General features: G+C 41.7%; 1 protein-coding gene across 2 annotated transcripts in view; it reads left to right on the top strand.

The window, feature by feature from the left end:
• STK39 (serine/threonine kinase 39) overlaps positions 1–19,109 on the top strand; it is a 166,284-nt gene that overhangs the window by 31,560 nt on the left and 115,615 nt on the right. For both annotated transcript variants that reach the window (XM_044978288.1, XM_044978289.1), the window contains exons 2-5: positions 3,915–4,027; positions 11,831–11,939; positions 13,409–13,550; positions 17,326–17,381. In XM_044978288.1, the coding sequence (XP_044834223.1) occupies positions 3,915–4,027; positions 11,831–11,939; positions 13,409–13,550; positions 17,326–17,381 (420 nt within the window). The remainder of the gene's footprint in view (positions 1–3,914; positions 4,028–11,830; positions 11,940–13,408; positions 13,551–17,325; positions 17,382–19,109) is intronic.

Below are 19,109 nucleotides of genomic sequence, written 5' to 3'. Positions count from 1 at the left end.
AACTGTCTTGTTTCACTGTAAATTATGCAAGTGACCAGTGGCAATTTGAAAACTCTCCATTCTACACCTCAGTGAGTCCCTGTGCCGACCAAAGCTGTCATGAGGGAACTTGCCCTCTCTCTTAACCCTTTTCACCTCCCCTTCCAACAATGGAAGAAAATCACTCTGGACTTGTCTACATGGGGACATTCAGGAAAGTAAATTTAACTAAAAGGTATCATTGGGATTTAAAGTAGTTCAGTTAAACTGCATTAAACCCCTGTGTGGACACTCTTTCAGAACTAGGGCAGGTCTGTGCTTAAAATGCTGCATCGGCACAGCTGTGTCATAGCACTTAAGTGAAGACGCTCCTATGCTGATGGGAGAGCTTCTCCCATTGGTGTAGTTTAATGAACCTTTGCAAGATGGGGAAAAGCCCTCCTGCTGACACATCCCCCTCTGTAAACAGTGCTAGGTCAGTATAACTACGTTGCTCAGTGGTGTGGATTTTTCACACCCTTGAGTGACATAGTTATACTGATATAGGTGTGTAGTATAGACCTGGCCTTGGTGTCCAGACAGGTTTAATGCAGTTTAACTAAGCCACTTTAAATTCCCACCTGTTTAGGGCTTGCCTACACAGTGCAGTGCACTCTACAGAGGTGTAAATTGTAGTGCATGGTAACATTGCAGTCTAAGTGCCCTGTGTAGAGCCTGCTGGCATGAGCTAAAAGGTACCCAGTGCTCATTGATGTAGTCACCAGGGCTGGCTCCAGGTTTTGGGCTGCTTGGGGCGGCAGGGGGGGGGGGGGAAAGCCGCGGCAGTGCGATTGCTCCACTCTTTGGCGGCTAGTCCCTCTCGGAGCAAAGGACCCGGACGTGCCGCCCCAATAGCGGCCGGAGTGCCACCCCTTGGTATTGGCCGCCCCAAGCACCTGCTGCTTTATCTGGTGCCTGGAGCCGGCCCTGGTAGTCACATATGAAATGAGACCACGTAATCTGCTAGGTGCTGAACTGTCTTGATGAGCTGGCCATATAGCATCTAAACACTGTGAGGGCGCTGTGCCTCTCCCTGAAAATGGAAAGGAAACTAAAAATAGTTAGCAGAAATGGTGGTGGATTTGTTTTATTCTAAACACAGAAGGCCACCTGAGCAATTGTCACTATATATCATGGATAACTTTTGTCTCTGGCATGCTGCTGAAGGAGACCACAAGTGGTCAGTGGCTGGTAATTTTGGTTTGTGCTGGAAACGGTGATATAAGAAGTTCTTAAACTGGACTTCAAAGAAAGTTCCTTAAGGAACTTGCATCAAATACTAGTTCAGTAGGCACAGGGCAGGAGAAGTCTTCTAATCATGCATAATGCAGAGGATTGGATTGGAGTTGTGGGGTCGGGGGGCCTCCAAACAATCACTGTATACTCTTGGGATCCAATCCTGCAAAGACTTAAATTAAGCACATGCTTTATACACACGACTACTTCTGGTGAAATCAATTATATAATTCCCATAGCTAAGCACATGACATGCATAAATCTTTACAGGATTAAGACCTGGGTCTATAATTGGGAACAACAAACCTGGATATCATGCTCCCTAATTTTTTCTCAGCAAGTTTAAAGAGAGAAACAACTAAATCAAATTCAGGTTTAAATTAGAGTAAATGGTGGATTCTCTGTAACTTGAAATCTTTAAGTCATGGTTTGAGGACTTCCGTAATTCAGCCAGAGGTTATGGGTCTATTTCTGGAGTGGGTGGGTGAGGTTTTGTGGCCTGTGATGTGCAGGAGGTCAGACTAGATGATCACAGTGGTCCCTTCTGGCCTTGAAGCCTATGAGAAAAGGAAGGGGAGAGAGTGAGTAGCACCCAAAAGGGGTGGTGGGGGAGGAGGGAGTAGTTGGAGGTGGTAGGGGTAGATGGGCGCTCTTGAGTTGTCAGCATCCAATAAAACTGGTCATATCCTGGTCCCAGTGTAGTCAGTGGGAGTTGTGCTGCTGACATTAGTGGGGCCAGGATTTTACCCTTGGAATCTTCACCTAGCAGGAAAGTGCAGATTTGGGTAGCTTCCCTCACTACAAATTAACTAAATTCCTGGCATAGGAAAAGCTACATAAAGGGCAAGCTTTTTCTTTAGTTCCTGTAGCCTGGCTTCATTCTGCAGCAACTCTTCCAGTACGTAGCTGAAATATAATGACACACGTTGTGTACTGATGTTCATTGAAAAAAATTAACAAAAACCTATCAAACTTGGCCTTTGGGGGTTGGCCTTTCATTTCCTGGGGTGTCTATTTAATATCACTTAATTCTTCTGCTGGATGCCATTGCAGGAACAGCTTAAAGACATGTTTTTTTCCCCCAAGTTGACAGAGCAGATTGCAACAATATTTGTCAAAGGCCACGTCCTGCAAAAGCACTTCTGACTTGTCCTGTTGCAGGTTTTTTTTTGTTTGTTTTTTTGAGATCAGCTTTATTTTGTAACCAAGTAGATGCACTGAGCTAAAAGCTTTTGTTTTGAAGCATGATGTGAACAAAATTATACCAATAAACAATACATCTAAATAAGTAAACATCATTATAACATACACAGTAACTTCTAGTCATGTGGTATTGTGTCAGTTCTGTTTTCAGATAGGAGGAGGAAGTTCCCTATTGTTCTTAAGCCAGCTGGTAACTGACACCACATTTTATGGAACATAGTAACAAAAGGCTTTTGTTCACAATTTGTATTCCTCTAGAACATACCAATTTCAAAGCCTAAGTAGAACATAATGTATGAGCAGGCCAATTTGAATAGAACAATCTGGTGAGTTCAATGAGTTGGTACAAATCCATAATTTTAAATTAAAATAAAAAATGGGACTACAGGTAGTAGTTACTCAAGAGGATTACAGTTTGCAACATGAATGGACAAAATGCTCCCATCACATCTTGCTCCTCCTGTATAAGGGCTCACTCTGATCTCTTTCTCTCTGAGCGGGGGTTGAAAGGAATACATTAATTTAGAAACAACTGAAATTGCAACTGAGGTGTCCACTTGAGGGCAAACAAGCCCAGAGAGCTCTTGGTAAAGGAAGCAATGGTACTGTCTAATCCTTCTGACAAAACAAAACACTTCCTGAAAACAAAATAGTGTTACTCCATGCAAAATACCATTGGTCACTTCTAATACAGTATTGCTGTGTATGAGAACTAAAAATGGTTTAGCCATGCTCAACTCAGTTGAGACTTAAGTCCAGTTTTTCTGTAGCCTAGATATGCCTAATTAGGATCCTCACAGGGAAGCAGTATTTTGTCCTAATGTGCTGCTCCCCAAAGTCAGACCTCACTATTGAGTGCTCATCCACCTCACTGTTAACAAGCAGGAACACACAGAAAACTGCAGAAGTTTTGGCGCACTCAGTTGTATTTGAATGTCCCTCAGTTCATTACATTGCATGGACAAAATCCTAAGAAGTTTGGACTGTCCTGAAACAATTGAGGGAAGTAACATTTTGTAAAAAAAATATATATATATTTTGGTTTTCTTTGTAGTAATGGAAGGTTTAAATTCTTGATTTGTAACTGACATGTTCCAGGATGAGGCCCCCATCTTCTTAATTTATGTTGTTTAGGTGACTCCATAGTTAGGTTGTGGTCATCCCATTTTATAAATGTGGAAGATGAGAGAGAACTGTTTCTAGAAATTAGAATTTATGAAAAAATTAAGATTTAAAAAAAAAAAAGTGAGCCCTTTCTCACTGAGAGTCTGTTCATTTTTGGAATGTCCAAATTGACACACAAGTAGATGCCAACTTTCTAAACAAAAGTTATTTTCTTCAAACTTCTTAGCTACTGACTAGCACTTGATTCTTACGCGTGGCACTTTTTAAAAATTAACTGTAAACTTGTGGTGTTTATATATGTAAGCATGTATTCCAATTCTGTTCTTTTTCAGGTAGTGGTGCTACAGCAGTAGTCCAGGCAGCACTATGCAACCCCAGGCAAGAACGTGTAGCAATAAAGCGAATCAACTTAGAAAAATGCCAGACCAGTATGGATGAATTGCTTGTAAGTAAATTCAAAGAGGAAAAATGTTGGTGGGCAGCTCTTCTTTTGCCTGATATGAGATTTTTATGTAGAAAACAGGATAAAAAGGGTCTGGGAGACATGTGCCACTGCACTAACAAATGAACTGTATCCAGATCATCCAGTAACTATACTACCGTACAATATTTCAAATGTGCAAAAACAAGACATGCAAAGATCGGATATTTCAGGACTGTATGTGTTGAGGCCTTTGAAAGAGCTACTCTAAGCCTTAGCCATTTCTTACAAGTGACCCTGTCTTCAGGAGTTTGAAACTTGACCATAAAAATGTTTTGAACTTCATATGTTAAGACTACTCACAAAAAGAAAGTCATGTCTAAATCAAAACTGTGTGTGTGTGTGTGTGTGTGTGTGTGGGTGTGTGTGTGTGTACACACTATTTGGGTTAAAAATCCCAATGAAGAATGGCAGCATTTGGTATCTTTTTAAACAAACAAAAAGCCCATTGAAGTTGCAAGTTTTGGGGGAAAAAAGTCTATATTTGGTGTTAAAATGAATTACAGCACACTTAAGAGCATATCTTTTCACATATCAGGATTTTCATATCACAGACCTAATATGGGTTTGTGCCATTTAGCTTTAATCCAATAGACCATACCAACTGCTTTAGAAACTCTTGTTTGGATCACTGATCAAAGGAATACAGACTCATTTTTTTTTAAAGTGGGTTTTTATACAATAGCCACTTTAGAATAGTAGGAGTTTATCAGGTTAATGCGCCAGTGATGGCAGTCTATCAGGTTAATTTTCAGAGTAGCAGCCGTGTTAGTCTGTATCCGCAAAAAGAATAGGAGTACTTATGGCACCTTAGAGACTAACACATTTATTTCAGCATAAGCTTTCGTGGGCTACAGCTCACTTCTTCGGATGCGTAGAATGGAACACACAGACAGGAGATGTATAAATATCTCCTGTCTGTGTATTCCATTCTACGCATCCGAAGAAGTGAGCTGTAGCCCACGAAAGCTTATGCTGAAATAAATGTGTTAGTCTCTAAGGTGCCACAAGTACTCCTGTTCTTTTATCAGGTTAGTGAGTTACTGAGAACTCTTTTAGCAGACTTTCATAACTCTTCTTCTAGTCTTATAAGACCAATCACCATGCTATCTAGGCAGCATGACAAGAATCCAAGGATGCAAAATGATTCCAAAAGAGAGAGTGCTACTTTCTGCTTCTCAGGTTGCTGTTACTGGGAGGGGGTGTATTTATTTTCTAATGAAGAAACTTGTTGTTCTTCAAATGCTGTTCCCTATGTATGTTCCACTGTGGGGTATGCATATGCTCAGTATGCTGGCGGTTCTTCAAGATGTGGTCCGCAGGGCTGGCTCCAGGCATCAGCTAAGGAAGCAGGTGCTTGGGGCGGCCAATATCAAGGGGCGGCATGTCCAGCCGCTACTGTGGCGGCACATCCGGGTCTTCGGCGGCAGTTTGTCAGTGGGTCCCTCAGTCCCTGTCGGAACAAAGGACCTGTCGCCGAATTGCTACCGAACAGTGGAGCAGCGCGATTGTGCTGCCGCAGCTGCTTTTTTTTGGCCGCTTGGGGCGGCAGAAAACCTGGAGCCGGCCCTGGTGCTCCACTACATGCCCTCCTTCCTTTCTGCTTCGGATTATTCTCTGATTTGTGGTGGAGAAGGAACTGGAGAGACGGGTGGTCCGCCCTGCCTTTTATCCCTTGGTCAGGGGCACGAGGTGATCAAGAGATACTGCTTTCAAAGTTTTCTGGCTCCAGGCTCATGGAGTGCTTGCCTACCCACAGTGGAATGCAGATAGAGACCACCTATCTTGAAGAACCTCCAGTTACTATAAGGTAAGTTAAATTTCTCTTCCAAGAGAAATTGTCTCCTTGATGTGGAAATGCCAAGCTAAAGGTGGCTTGAATTTTGCCCTTGATACTGAGGGCTTGGCTACGCTTGCAAGTTACAGCGCAATAAAGGAGCTCCGGACGCACTAGCTCACTCCCCGTCCACACTGGCAAGGCCTGTAAAGCGCTCTCACTCTGCGGCTACAGTGCTGCTGGTACTCCACCTCAGTGAGAGGAATAACGTTTGCTGCGCCTTGGCTACAACGCTTGGGTGTCAGTTTGAACGAGGTGTTGAGTTACTGTGCTCTGATCGGCATCCGGAAATGTGCCATAATCCCCGTAAATCAAGTGGCCACTCTTGTTGTTGTTTTGAACTCCTGTAGGAATGCAGAAATGCCCTTTCAAAGCTACGTTTCAGACAGCCGGCATCAAGCCATTACTGTGGAATGCTGAGAGAGAGGCAGAGGGGAGGGGGTCTGAACTTACAAGACAGCATGCTGACATGCTCTCAGCCCCGCAAAAACCCTCTCTTCCCGCCCCCCCCAATACACACAACACGCTCCCTGTCACACCTCAACCCCACCCCACCCCATTTGAAAAGCACATTGCAGTCACTTGCATACTGGGATAGCTGCCCATAATGACCACTTCCAATGCCACTGCAAGTGCCGCTTGAATGTGGCCACACCAGTGTGCTTGAAGCTGTCAGTGTGGACAGACTGCAGCGCTTTCCCTACTGCGCTCTACGAAGGCTGGTTTAACTCACAGTGCTCTACATCTGCAAGTGTAGCCATGCCCTCACACAAGTTGGGCTCAGCCATCTTCCTTCTGATAGTATATCCTGTAGCCTTGGGCTCTCCACTGCAAATGTTCTTCATCTGGTTCTTGATGGCCTTCCCCTTGGGATTATATAGTGCAGAGGTGGGCAAACTATGTCCCGGGGGCCGCATCTGTCCCTTCAGATGTTTTAAACTGGCCCATGAGCTCCTGTTGAGGAGCAGGGTCCACGGCTTGCCCCGCTCTGGTGCTCCAGTCGGGGAGCGGGGTTGGGGGCTTGCCCTGCTCCATGCATGCTGTGGCTCCGCATGGCTCCTGGAAGTAGAAGCATGTCTTCCCTCCAGCTCCTACACATAGGGGCAGTCAGGGGGCTCCACATGCTGCCCCTTGCCCCAAGCACTGCCACTGCAGCTCCTATTGGCCGGGAACTGCGGCCAATGGGAGCTGTGGGGGTGGCACCTGTGGACGGGGTAGCGAGCAGAGCTGCCTGGCCATGCCTCCGCATAGGAGCCAGAGGGGGGACATGCAACTGCTTCTGGAAGCTGCTTGACATAAGTGCCACCCAGAGCCTGACCCTCTCCTGCGCCCAAACCCTCTGCCCCAGCCCTGATGCTCCTCCTGCCCTCCAAACCCCTTGGTCCCAGCCCAGAGCACTCTCCTGCATCCCCAGCCCCACCTCAGAGCCTGCACCCCCGCCTGGAGCCCCCGCTCCCTGACTTGCTCATTTCTGGCTCTACCCCAGAGCCTGCATCCCCAGCCAGAGCCCTCACCCCCTCCCACACCTCAACCCCTAATTTCATGAGCATTCATGGCCCACCATACAATTTCCATACCCAGATGTGGCCCTTGGGCCAGAAGGTTTGCCCACCCCGATACAGTGTGATGTCTCAACCAATTTTAGCTGTTTTCAAGAGGATTGTGGTAGAGGAGTTGTCTTCTGAGACAGCTTAGTTCCAATGTGTTTGGGCTCTGTAGATAATCAGAGCCTTGAACTACACTTGGGGTGGGGAAAAGACTCCACTGGAATGTAGTGTGATGTGTTAGCACATGTCTGCTACTCCACCCAACCCCTCCCCAAACTGCTATTTTAAAAAGTGCTAAGAGACTTTATTTTAAAGTAATATGAAACAATCTTACTGAAACTGGCTCTAGAGGCAACTCAGAGGGAAAGGGTTAAACAATCCCAATTTTGTCCAAAGGGATTAGTGCCTTCTCTTAAGGGCTACCTTTTTGTAAAACAGTCTCTGTCAGACCTTGAGGTATCCAAATGTCTGTCTGTCAGTGCTAAGATGTCTTGCCTGTCTGCCAAAACAGAGGCAGTTTATCTGGACTTTTGATGCCATATTGACTTCTTCCTTCCCCATACTTTTACTATATTAATGATGGTAATTCTGCCTTTATGTGCAAACAGCTTATTTCTCCTTCTGCTACTGTTCTACTTGAGCCAGAAATTCCCTCCCACACAGGGTTCCTGTGGCTACACGTGACTGTTGTCCTCCCGTGTTGACTCTTCCAAGTGCATGTTTATAATCTGTTTGAGAGTCTTTAGCCAAATACATTAAAAGGCAGAGGACCCTGATAATTGTTAGCTCTGTTCGAGCATTGTGACTTCACGGTTTCAAAACAAGATATATATTCTCATTCTCTCTCTCACACACACCCTTTATTCCTAAACTATTTGATTGCATCTGTACAAGTACTTGTATTTCTATGTATAGCACTTTGAATATATTTTCCAAGCATTCTATGAGAGCTCTCCTTTTTGAGAATACTGATTGTGTTAAACACTGTACTCTCCTAACAATGCAATTCTTCATAATGTCATACAATAACTATGATAAATATTTTCTATAGGATGGTAGTGGCTTTCATAATGGGCGAGCACAGAACTGCATTTAATAAGTAACTCATTAGGTAGCTCAAGAATTAAATACTTCTGTTTACAGTGTGTTCTTTACTTTCTAATATTACATTGTACTTTGAATTTCTTTTGTGCTAAATGTCCACTTCATTTTGCAAAGTAAGCTCAATTAACAATCTTAAGCTACTGCATTTTAGAAAAAGACTTGATGTGCAGATAGAGATCTTATGTCACTGCTGGTGTCTGCAGAATTGTCTACTACCCTGTGAATCCAGCTGTTTGCTACCAAATGTCCATGCCAGGGGGTCCTTGTCTTCATCAGTTCAGGCAATATCTACATTATAAGGACTATAGGAGCACAGCTACAGCACCATGGCTGTGCCGCCATAACCCTGTTGCATAGACACACCCTACAGGGACGGAAGGGTTTTTTTCCATCACTGTAGGAACTCCAGCTCCCTGAGTGACAACAGCTAGGTCAACCAAAAGCATTATTCCATTGACCTAGTTGTGTCTGCATGTGGGGTTAGGTTGGCGTAGCTACAGCGCTCACCCCTGAGCAATGGTAGCTATGTTGACCTAAGTTTTAAGTGTAGACCAGGCTTCAGTCTCAGCCAGGGAAACAAAATTTCTATAGGCATATTAAATGTCCAGAATCGCTGCGAAAATGTTATCAGTAGTGGTTTGATCATAAAACTGTTACATCAAGGAAACTGCTCATGTGTAAGTAGGAACATTCACATTAGTAAGGAGTACTTGTGTGAGTAATGACGTGAAAGTTCTGTACTTAATGGCCAGACTTCCTGAAGAACCTATTCAGTCAAGTGAGTAACTTTAAACACGGTGTCAAGTATCAGAGGGGTAGCCATGTTAGTCTGTATCCACAAAAACAACAAGGAGTCCAGTGGCACCTTAAAGACTAACATCTGTAGAAGTGGGTTTTTTACCCACGAAAGCTTATGCCCAAATAAATCTGTTAGTCTTTAAGGTGCCATCAGACTCCTTGTTGTTTTAAATACGGTGAAAGTTGCCATTACTGTTTTGAATAAGAAGAATATTCCTAAATCAAGTTCTTACCAAATGCTACAAGGTAAGTCAAACTTTGGCTCATAATGATTCTGTGAAGTGAAGAAGCATGGTCTACTGGAGGAGTCACTGGACTCAGATCTGGATTCAGTTCCCTTTTCTGCCACAGACTACCTGTGTGACCTAGGGCAAGTCATCTGATCTACCCTGTGCTTCAAGGAAGAAGAGAAACGTTTACAATTTCTTGAGTACACATGGGTTTGAACTACTTTTAATATATGGGGTCAGCTTGCTGTTTGTTTTTTGCACTTCTGTATTCTTACCTGGCTACTAGCTGTCGTAACAGAGTCATTACGCCCAGTTAATGGAAACTCTCTTTTGTACTCATTCTGGAGCTTAGATCATTTGCCTGATGGAATGGAGTGGCTCTATCTGAATAAATATATAGTTATCCAATGGACTTCTGTGGCATTAGGACAAACCTATAAAAAGAGGATCTCCAACAAAAGGGACACAACCATCTGGAAACCAATTTATTAAACAAGTTTAAAAGTACCTTCAGTATAACACCTGCTCTGAGTCCTCTCTGCCAATTTTTGTAACTTTAGTCATATTATTTAAAAAACAAACACAAGCCAAAAAACCTCCACCAAAACCCTCAAGTGTTTGTGTGGTAGACCTGTAGAAACAAGAAAAATATCTACCCATTTAGACTCAGTGCTGTGAAAATAACTTGGTAAGCAGATTTGAAAAAAAAAAAAATTAAAAATCCTTTTGCTCATCCACTTAATCCTTCTAAGTGTTGTACCAAAGGTGGTTTAAAATGATTTTTTAATGCACTTTGAAAAAAGTTGTTGATATCCCATTAGGTGAACCTCCCCACTCCTAGCCCTAGGACTGTGGTGCAGTGTGGGGAAAAACTTTACTGCCTGCCCTTCACATTACAGAAAGTTTGAACAGCCTGCCAAACTCTTTGCAAACCCAGCAGGCACTCTGATCGTATGCTTGCAGATCTGTGATTAGAAGAGAATGGGTTAATGCTGACCTAAGCTGCTGCCATTCACCATGGTAGGGGTGAGGGGGTGGTGGCTTCTGTTTTCAATAGAGTGGATTGCAGATTTTTGGGATAGAAGATTAAGGAAGTTGTCCCATGGAATTGTGGGATAACTCATGGGGCACAAATTAAACGGGGCAGCGTCTACACTGCAAAGTAATAGGGCTCAGACTCTGGATCCTGGCTAGGCTTGAGCTTGGACGCTCTAGCCCTGCAGGGTCCCGGGACCCTGGGTCCAAGCCCTGAGTTAGTGCAGTTGCAGTGTGGACGCAAGGGAGGGGTTAGGTTTGAGCCTGGGCTCAAACAGAGGCTTACGTTGCAGTGTAGACATACCATTAGAGGCCTTCATGGTGACGAAAATGAAGTGTGGAAGCCAGACATAAGCTAAAAACTACATTTTCTTGCTTTTTAAAGAACAGAAATAGCTCCTATGTGTAACTGTCTGGGAGGCACTGTAAGAAATACTCTTAAAATCTTAAGTTAAAAATAAGAAAATAACCTTGGAAAAGGAGGTCTGGGGCTTAAGATTCTAGTTACCTTCATGAATGTGTACAACTGTCTTCCCTGCAACCTATTGCAGACTGTATGACTTGGTAGTGCTGCTGCTTCTGGCCACATCATCTGCTCACTGCTGATGTACTTGTCTACTAAGTCATTTCCTTTGACTTGTTTTCTTTAGCTGTGAGCCTTCTTCCTCCACTCACTTGGCTATGTAGTCTCTACCTTGAGCCCCACACTTTACTCCCCTTTCACCCCTCTTCCTCTCTGTCTAATGCATTTTCCAATCCTAGAGTTTCTTTACATCAGTTTTCTCTGTTCCTGTGCTGCCAAGGGCCTTTTGAGAAAAACAGGGAGGGTACAGGCTCATTATTCTACAGTGGGTTTGTTCTTTCGTTTTAATTCCAACTTGCATGCCAAACCTGTTCTTTTCTGTGATCTACTCCCATGCCTTCTACCTTGTATATGGTCCACCATTGCTCCCTGTGGGATCATGACTCTGACAATTCCCTCCCTCCAGAAGAAAAGATTGGCATCATGGTATCAATCTCCTGGCCAGCCTCCCCTTAATATTCCCCATCTTCAAAACAGGTTCCGTTGCCCAAGGTTTATGTAAATTGTAAACTTTTGTGTGTGTAAACTATTCTAGTCTCGTATTTCACTTGGGAAGTTATTAATAACATAAAAATGATATAGCAAAATAGAACTGCTGTCTTTCTAGACTGTCCTGTTTTGCTTTTCTTATAGAAAGAAATTCAAGCCATGAGTCAATGCAATCATCCCAATATAGTGACCTATTACACGTCTTTTGTGGTTAAGGATGAACTCTGGCTGGTTATGAAGTTACTGAGTGGAGGTAAGTTCCTGATTTTTTTTTTTGCTTGAGCTTGTTTAACTTCAAGATGATGTATTTGCATATGCACATTCTTTGTATTAATTCATCCAGTCCAAATACCTCCTTTTGTGGGGAAGAGGAAAGTAGAGGAACACACCGGCTCAATGGCATAACAGGGATGCTGCTTTTTTAATGTACATTATTCAGGCTGTGTGAGTAAACATGCACTTTTGCCAGATCTAATCAGTTCTATTGTCATTTTTTTTCTTGAGCATTAAATTCATTTAATTATCTAAAATAAGAGTAAACAAGCCACTGCAGATTCTATTTCCCTCATCCTGTCCCTCACCAAGAGAAGGACCAATACTATTTCATGCATATTAGGCCTGTAGCGAAAGTTGTCTGTTTTCTCTGCTGTATCACTTTTTTTTTGGACTGGATGTTTAAAAAGATTCCCACAGCTTGCATGATTATTGTGGACAATATGAAAACTTAATCATAGTCATCTTTGGGAGGGGAAAAGACAGAAAACTCCATGTATTTGCAGTTGGGAAACCAATTTTTTCCTTGCTGGCAAATAATTTACTATATCCTCTTGTGTTACATTTAGTAACACAAGATCTCCAAGATCTGTTCTGATGGCAGCAGATGACTAGTGCACATCTATGGTCAGAAAACAAATGTGGAAAATCTGCCTAAAATAACAGTTTACTTGGGCTTCACTGAAATGGAGAAAATATAAGCAATAATATGAAATATCTTTGTTGGCCAACAGTTAATGACTAGCTAGAGCAGCTGAGGACACAAAATGAAGCCAAATGATCATTAATACCCTAGCTAGTCACTGTCAGGAAATGCCTAGCTGAAAAGACAATGTCGCTATTGAAAACTGTTGACATTAATTAAAAACAAAAGCTTTGTTTTGAAAAGTGATACATCACAGTGCATGTTGCTGAGGCCGCAGCGCTCTCCTTAGAATACTTTTCATTACTATGCACAATTTTCATTTCCAGTTCTGCAGCTGGATTGCTGTAGGCATGGGATTTGGCCCACATGGATCTGAGTTCAGAATTGGGACCTTGGATGGAAACTCTTGAGGGCAGGAAACATGTTCTAGTCTGTTTTGTGAAGTGTTTGTGTAAACGTTCAATGTATTGAAATGTATACCAACAATAGGGTAATAAATCAGTAAGCAGAAAGTTGAATGTTCGCTTTTTTTTAAACCAAATGATGTTTTTGAGCAATGTGTGCACTTTATTCAAACAGCTGGTAGTTGAGGGTCTCTGTGCGAGCATACAAAGATTTTTTAAATTGAAGCAGAATAGCTTAATAGGAGTAAAGAAGTGTAAATATTAAAATGTAGGAACTAATAGAGACCAGATTTTCTGATATCTCAGTAATCACTGTGGTAAGACTGCTCAAACAGGTTGTTTGACTTGTTTTCCCTCCCCTTCACCTCGCCCCTGTGGAAATCCGGCTTTTCAATTTAGGTTCAATGCTGGATATAATAAAGTATATCATCAACAGAGGGGAACACAAGAATGGTGTCCTTGAAGAATCTATCATAGCAACAATTCTTAAAGAAGTTTTGGAAGGCTTAGATTATCTACACAGGAATGGGCAAATTCACAGGTAGGAGCATGTATACAGTGAATTGTATTCTTAATTTGCATTAATAGTCTTCACTAGGGCTGACACTGGTCAATCCTAATAGGTTGGTTAATTGATGCTTTCCTCCAAATACACCTCTACCTTGGTATAATGCTGTTCTTGGGAGCCAAAAAATCTTACGGCATTATAGGTGAAACCATGTTATATTGAACTTATTTTGATCCACCGGAGTGCATAGCCCCACCCCCCCAGAGCACTGCTTTACTGCGTTTATATCCAAATTCGTGTTATATCGGGTGGCGTTATATCGAGGTAGTGGTGTATTAAAGGACTATGTTCGATAATTCTTGGTGGCAGATAGCACTGTTTAGGCAGCTGGTGTACCTTGACTGGCTTATCATTGTTATCTTGTACTGTGTGTCTGTATCCAACTGTTGTCTTCTCTTCTCTTCTACATAAATTGCAAGTTCTTTGGGGCTTTGACCCTCTTCTTGTTATGTTTGCATGGTGCATAGCGCAATAGAGGCCTGATTTGGGCCCCCTCTGACTTAATATAAACCTACTTTGAAGGACCCATGAACACCTTTTGGACTTGTTTTAAAAAAAATAAAAATAAAAAAATTGTATCTTAGTAAATGCCCACTTTTCATTGACTCCTAAGGTATAGATCACATGTAATTTTATATTTCTTCCATTCACTCAGACTACTCTATATGACTGCTATAGTGATATACACCTCTGCCCTGATAAAACGCGACCCGATATAATATGAATTCTGCTATAACGTGGAAAAGCAGTGCGCTGGGGGGGGTGTGCACTCCGGTGGATCAAAGCAAATTCGATATAACGCGGTTTCACCTATAATGTGGTAAGATTTTTTTTTTTTTTTGGCTCCCAAGGACAGCGTTATATTGAGGTAGAGCTGTACCGGTTATTTCCATGACTTGGAGTTTTGGTGTCAGAAGCACTATATCAGGCATTGGCAACCTTTCAGAAGTGGTGTGCCGAGGTCTTCATTTATTCCCTCTAATTTAAGGTTTTGTGTGCCAGTAAAATATTTTAATGTTTTTAGAAGCTCTCTTCCTATAAATCTATAATAGTTTAGTTATATATTGTATGTAAGGTAAATAAGATTTTTTTAAATGTTTAAGAAGCTTCATTTAAAATTAAATAAAAATGCAGAGCCCTCGGATCGTGGCCAGGACCCAGGCAGTGTGACTGCTACTGAAAATCAGCTTGCGTGTCGCCTTTGGCATGCATGCCATAGGTTGCCTACCCCTGCACTATATGTTGACCTCATGAGTATTGTTGGTTAAGACAAGGTTGGCTTTAAGGATGATACTTTGAACCGTTTCTTTGCTTCATCCAGTAGTGTCTTTATTCTTTTAATTGTTTGCTTTCAAAAGGTGATCAATTAATACTGTAAACAAATGCCCTAAAATGGTACAGCACAGGCCCAATGCAAGATTAGGTTGTTACTCTTAAGTAGCATGTTTCATCTTCAAACTGCTTTTTACAAATAAGCCCCATCTTGTCAAATTAAGACACATTTTCCTCACCTAGAACCCATGTTTCTTGAATTCCAGTCTAGACCTTCAAAGGATGTGCCACAAACCTTAATTTGTTGCCCATGCTAACAGAGGAAGAGTCATTACAGTCTAATGCTCGCCTTTTCCTCCGGATTAGGAAGAGATTTTTCTCAGCTCTTTTTGTAATGGAATATAAGAAGCTTGAGAAGAGCTATTTGTTTGAGTCTCATTACAAAACTGAGTTGAGAAATAATTCTCTTAACTCATACAGCAGCAGCATGGAAGCATTGTTTACAGTAGAATCTTTTACATTCTTCTTGCCCAAATGGGTTATCACTGATTTTCCCTAGTAGACACTAAATTAAACAACTGAAGTTGCTGCTTCCAAAATGGCTAGAGTGTTTTTTGTTTTTTCCCTTCACCACCACTTGCTTCACTATTAAAATATATCAGTGAGAAAAGTTAGTCAGTGACAGCAAATGCCAATTCTTTTCAGTAGATCCTAGGAAGATGTACGATTCAGATTCTTAATTTTTTTACTGTATGGTTATTGAAAGGAACATGTATTCTGTGCAGTTTAAATGGGTATAAATCTGTCATTTAAAAAATGCCCAATCCTATGAAGACTTAGGCACATGCTTTTGTTTTTAATTTTAAGAGTATGAATAGTGCCACTAGTTGTGTGAATAAACTCACTGAATTCAACGTGAAGCATGAGTAGATGTCTTTGTAGGAGTGAGTTACAGAGTTTGATCTAGTCTGGCCTCCTGTATATCACAGGCCACCAGCACCAGCTACATTAACCCTAATAACCAAAATGAGACCAAAGTATTACAGCCCATCTAAGAACCTTTGTAAACCACCTACGCAGCACATTAGTCAGGTGTAAATTTACAGTAAACTATTTAATCTATTCCCATAAATTGGGTTAGAGCATTTTACAGAAGATTAAAGAAAGCAGTTTTATTTATTTAAATTATTGGTGCAGTTAGGGCAGTTCCTCACTGTAGAATTTTTTGAAAAGTTTCATTGGATTGTTAGGATGGAGACATCTAGGGCCAGCCTCTGCAGTGCTGTTAAGGTGCAGCTCCCTTGAGGTCATTGGAGTTGCGTCCATTTACATCAAAGCTGAATTTGGGTCCTTAGTTTCCATTCGAAATGGCTTTGGCTTGTGTTCTTACTGGTAAGATAAACTGTTCCCTTGCAGATAGGAAATTGTATCTAGGGGAGGTGGTGGATTTGCTGTCACTTGGAGTATTTAAGACTAGATTTTTTCCTAAAAATATGATTTAATCCAGTTTCTGGGGGAAACTCTATGCACTGTGCAGAGGGGTTGGGCTCGATTGCCTCCTTAGTCTCTTCTGGCTTTGAAATCTGAGAATCCGCCTATCCCCTTCCTTCATGGGGCCCTAGGGAGAATAGGATTGCCTACCTTGCCTCAAGCTCAATTATTGCAGTTCTGCATTAAGATAATGACTTGTGCTCCAGCCAGTTGCCTGCATGAGTCAGGAAGGAATTTTTTTCCTGATGCACAACTAGCTAGATGTGTTCTGGGGTTTTTCCTGCTGTCCTCTGAAGCATCGGAGATTGGCCTCAGCTGGAGGTGGGATGAACTGGTGCTCTGGGGTTGTACAGAGCAGTCTTCTCTTAGATGAATGGCTGGTGTGTCTTTCTCTCATGGTCAGGGTTAAACTGATCTCCAGAGTTGGGATTGGGAAGGAATTTTCCCTCAAATCAAATTGGCAGGAACTTTGCAGGTTTTTTGCCTTCTGCTGCAGCATGGGCTTGCCTGCTAGCATTCATCTGGGTCTCTCTCACCTAATCACTTCTCTGCTATTGCTCTCCTGTTCTCTGCCTGTGGCATGCAACAGTTTAATCTCATGAGGACTGAAATGCTTTAGTCTAAAGTCATTGAGCTCAGTATGGGGGTATTTGAGTGAAATTTTATATCTCATACACTGGACATAGACCTAAATGGGTCCTTCTGGCATTAGACTCTGAAAGAATACAAGCTCAGTTTTTCATGTCTATTTGCTTTTATGTAAGCTAACAAAATCATGTCCCTTCCTTTTCCCCCCACACCTGCCTTTTATTTTAAACGTCAGTGGAGCATCTTTGCTACCTAGTTTCAGATCAGATAATCAACATATTTTGAGTGGTTGAACCTTTTACTAATTTTACATTTGTCTTATGAAGCTTTCTGTACAATAGCTATAATCACACATGAAATTTATTCAAAAAGTTAACTCTCTTCTTGTGCATTATAGGGATTTGAAAGCTGGCAATATCCTTTTGGGTGAAGATGGCTCAGTACAAATAGCAGGTAATGATTATGACTGAGGCCTAACAGTTAGTTAGTCAAGGGGAAATGGAAATGAAGCTAAGTGATACCTTTTGAGATCTTCCCCCCCCCCAGAAATGCTGTAGTATCTCTTGGGCTACCAACTTCATAATGTGGGGGTGTCAGCTAAAAAATGTGGTGCAATAGCCCAGTTTGAGACTACATGATCTCCAAAGCAACAATAAAGCATCTGAGCAGCATATATCCTAGTTGCCTTACAAGCCATACCAACAGTGTCCAAAAACCTATTTCCTTTTTTCCCAGCATCTTGTAACTATCCACATGCATGGGAGAATTTGTTACCCAGACTTAGCAATTCATGTTGATGTCCTCTGCATTATGTCATGAACTGTATTTCTGTAAATTATTCTAATACATCACGGTGACTCTAAAGTCTACACTAAAATACAATGGAGATGTTTTTACAGTGACCTTGGCCTCAAGTCTCTTCTTGAAGATGTGTAGAGAGATGTTTAAGAGAAAATGCCTCCCTTTCCACTTTTAACATTTCATTATTTCATGATGGACACTCCAATAATCTCTAAGGCCTCTTAATGATCAGGTTATAAAGCATAGTAGTCATCTTAGTGGTAGTCTATCAACCAAATAAGTTGTTAATTTTCATGATTGCTAGCCACTAGGCTGCATAAGTTTAGAAGAAGCTTTGAACATACCATGGGTTGTCCACATGACTTTTTGCATGTTTTTTTGTTTTTGAATAGACGTTTACAAGGGCATTGAAATAACACTGAACAGAGCAGAAACTATTAGTAGATTAGATACTGAGAGCAAGTCACTAATCAGAAAAATGTTAGGTTTCAGTTTGTGAGCAAAAATCTCCTTTGAACTAAATAGAAGTAACAGGTGGAGGTTTGATCTGCCCCCCACCCCCAAATCTAATATTAAAATGAATGGGATATAAGTCTTCTGTGGCTTTTTCTATTAATGTTAAATTGAAATCAGAGGAAATAATAGGGCAGACTTATAGCTGTAGCTGAAATCACATGGCTTGAAGTGTAGGACATAGCAGGCAATTGCTGAGACACTGACTTTTCTAAAACACTAGTTCAAGTATTTGAGATCCACTCGTTTTTATAAAGGAATTACCCCAAACTCCATCCATATGATTGCATTAGATTTTTTTTTTTTTTTTTTTTAAAGTGGTCCCAATTGATTTGTTAACTTTTGGATACTCTGATTATACCTTTTTGATCCTATGAAGGTCAAGCAGTCCCTCTCATTAGTATTACTGTTTCTTACCAGGATTACCATATGTCTCTTTGGACAGTACATTGCTGCTTCTTGCTCTAGTTAGAATCCCTGTGATCAGTTCTGTCCCTTCCTGTCCTTGGCATTACTCTCAGTAAGTCCCTTCACTGTGCTGCAAAGTCATGCAGTACATCCAGAATTAAGGAAACTCCATGACTGTGTGGACATATGGCATGTATCCTGTGGCATGTGGTTTTTATGGCACACTTTCTAGCTAGAAGGCTATTCCACATCTTCACCTGGGGAGAATAATTGAATCTGAACTGTCTTTGCGAGTCCTTGCTGGCTCGGGCAGTTCGTACGATGTGATTTGTTGTAAATCCAGCAATAAATGAAAGCAGATATGCAAGATGAAAACATTTAAGAGACTGAGTCATCAATTTTGATTTTTTTACAGTCTATTTAAAAAAAAACTTATTCTATTTTTTCAACGTTGTGGGT

Source organism: Mauremys mutica, chromosome 10 (genome assembly GCF_020497125.1).
Source record: "Mauremys mutica isolate MM-2020 ecotype Southern chromosome 10, ASM2049712v1, whole genome shotgun sequence".
Taxonomy (NCBI): Eukaryota; Metazoa; Chordata; order Testudines; family Geoemydidae; genus Mauremys; species Mauremys mutica.
The sequence above is the reverse complement of the archived record's forward strand: the minus strand, read 5'-3'. Positions and strand labels throughout refer to the sequence as shown.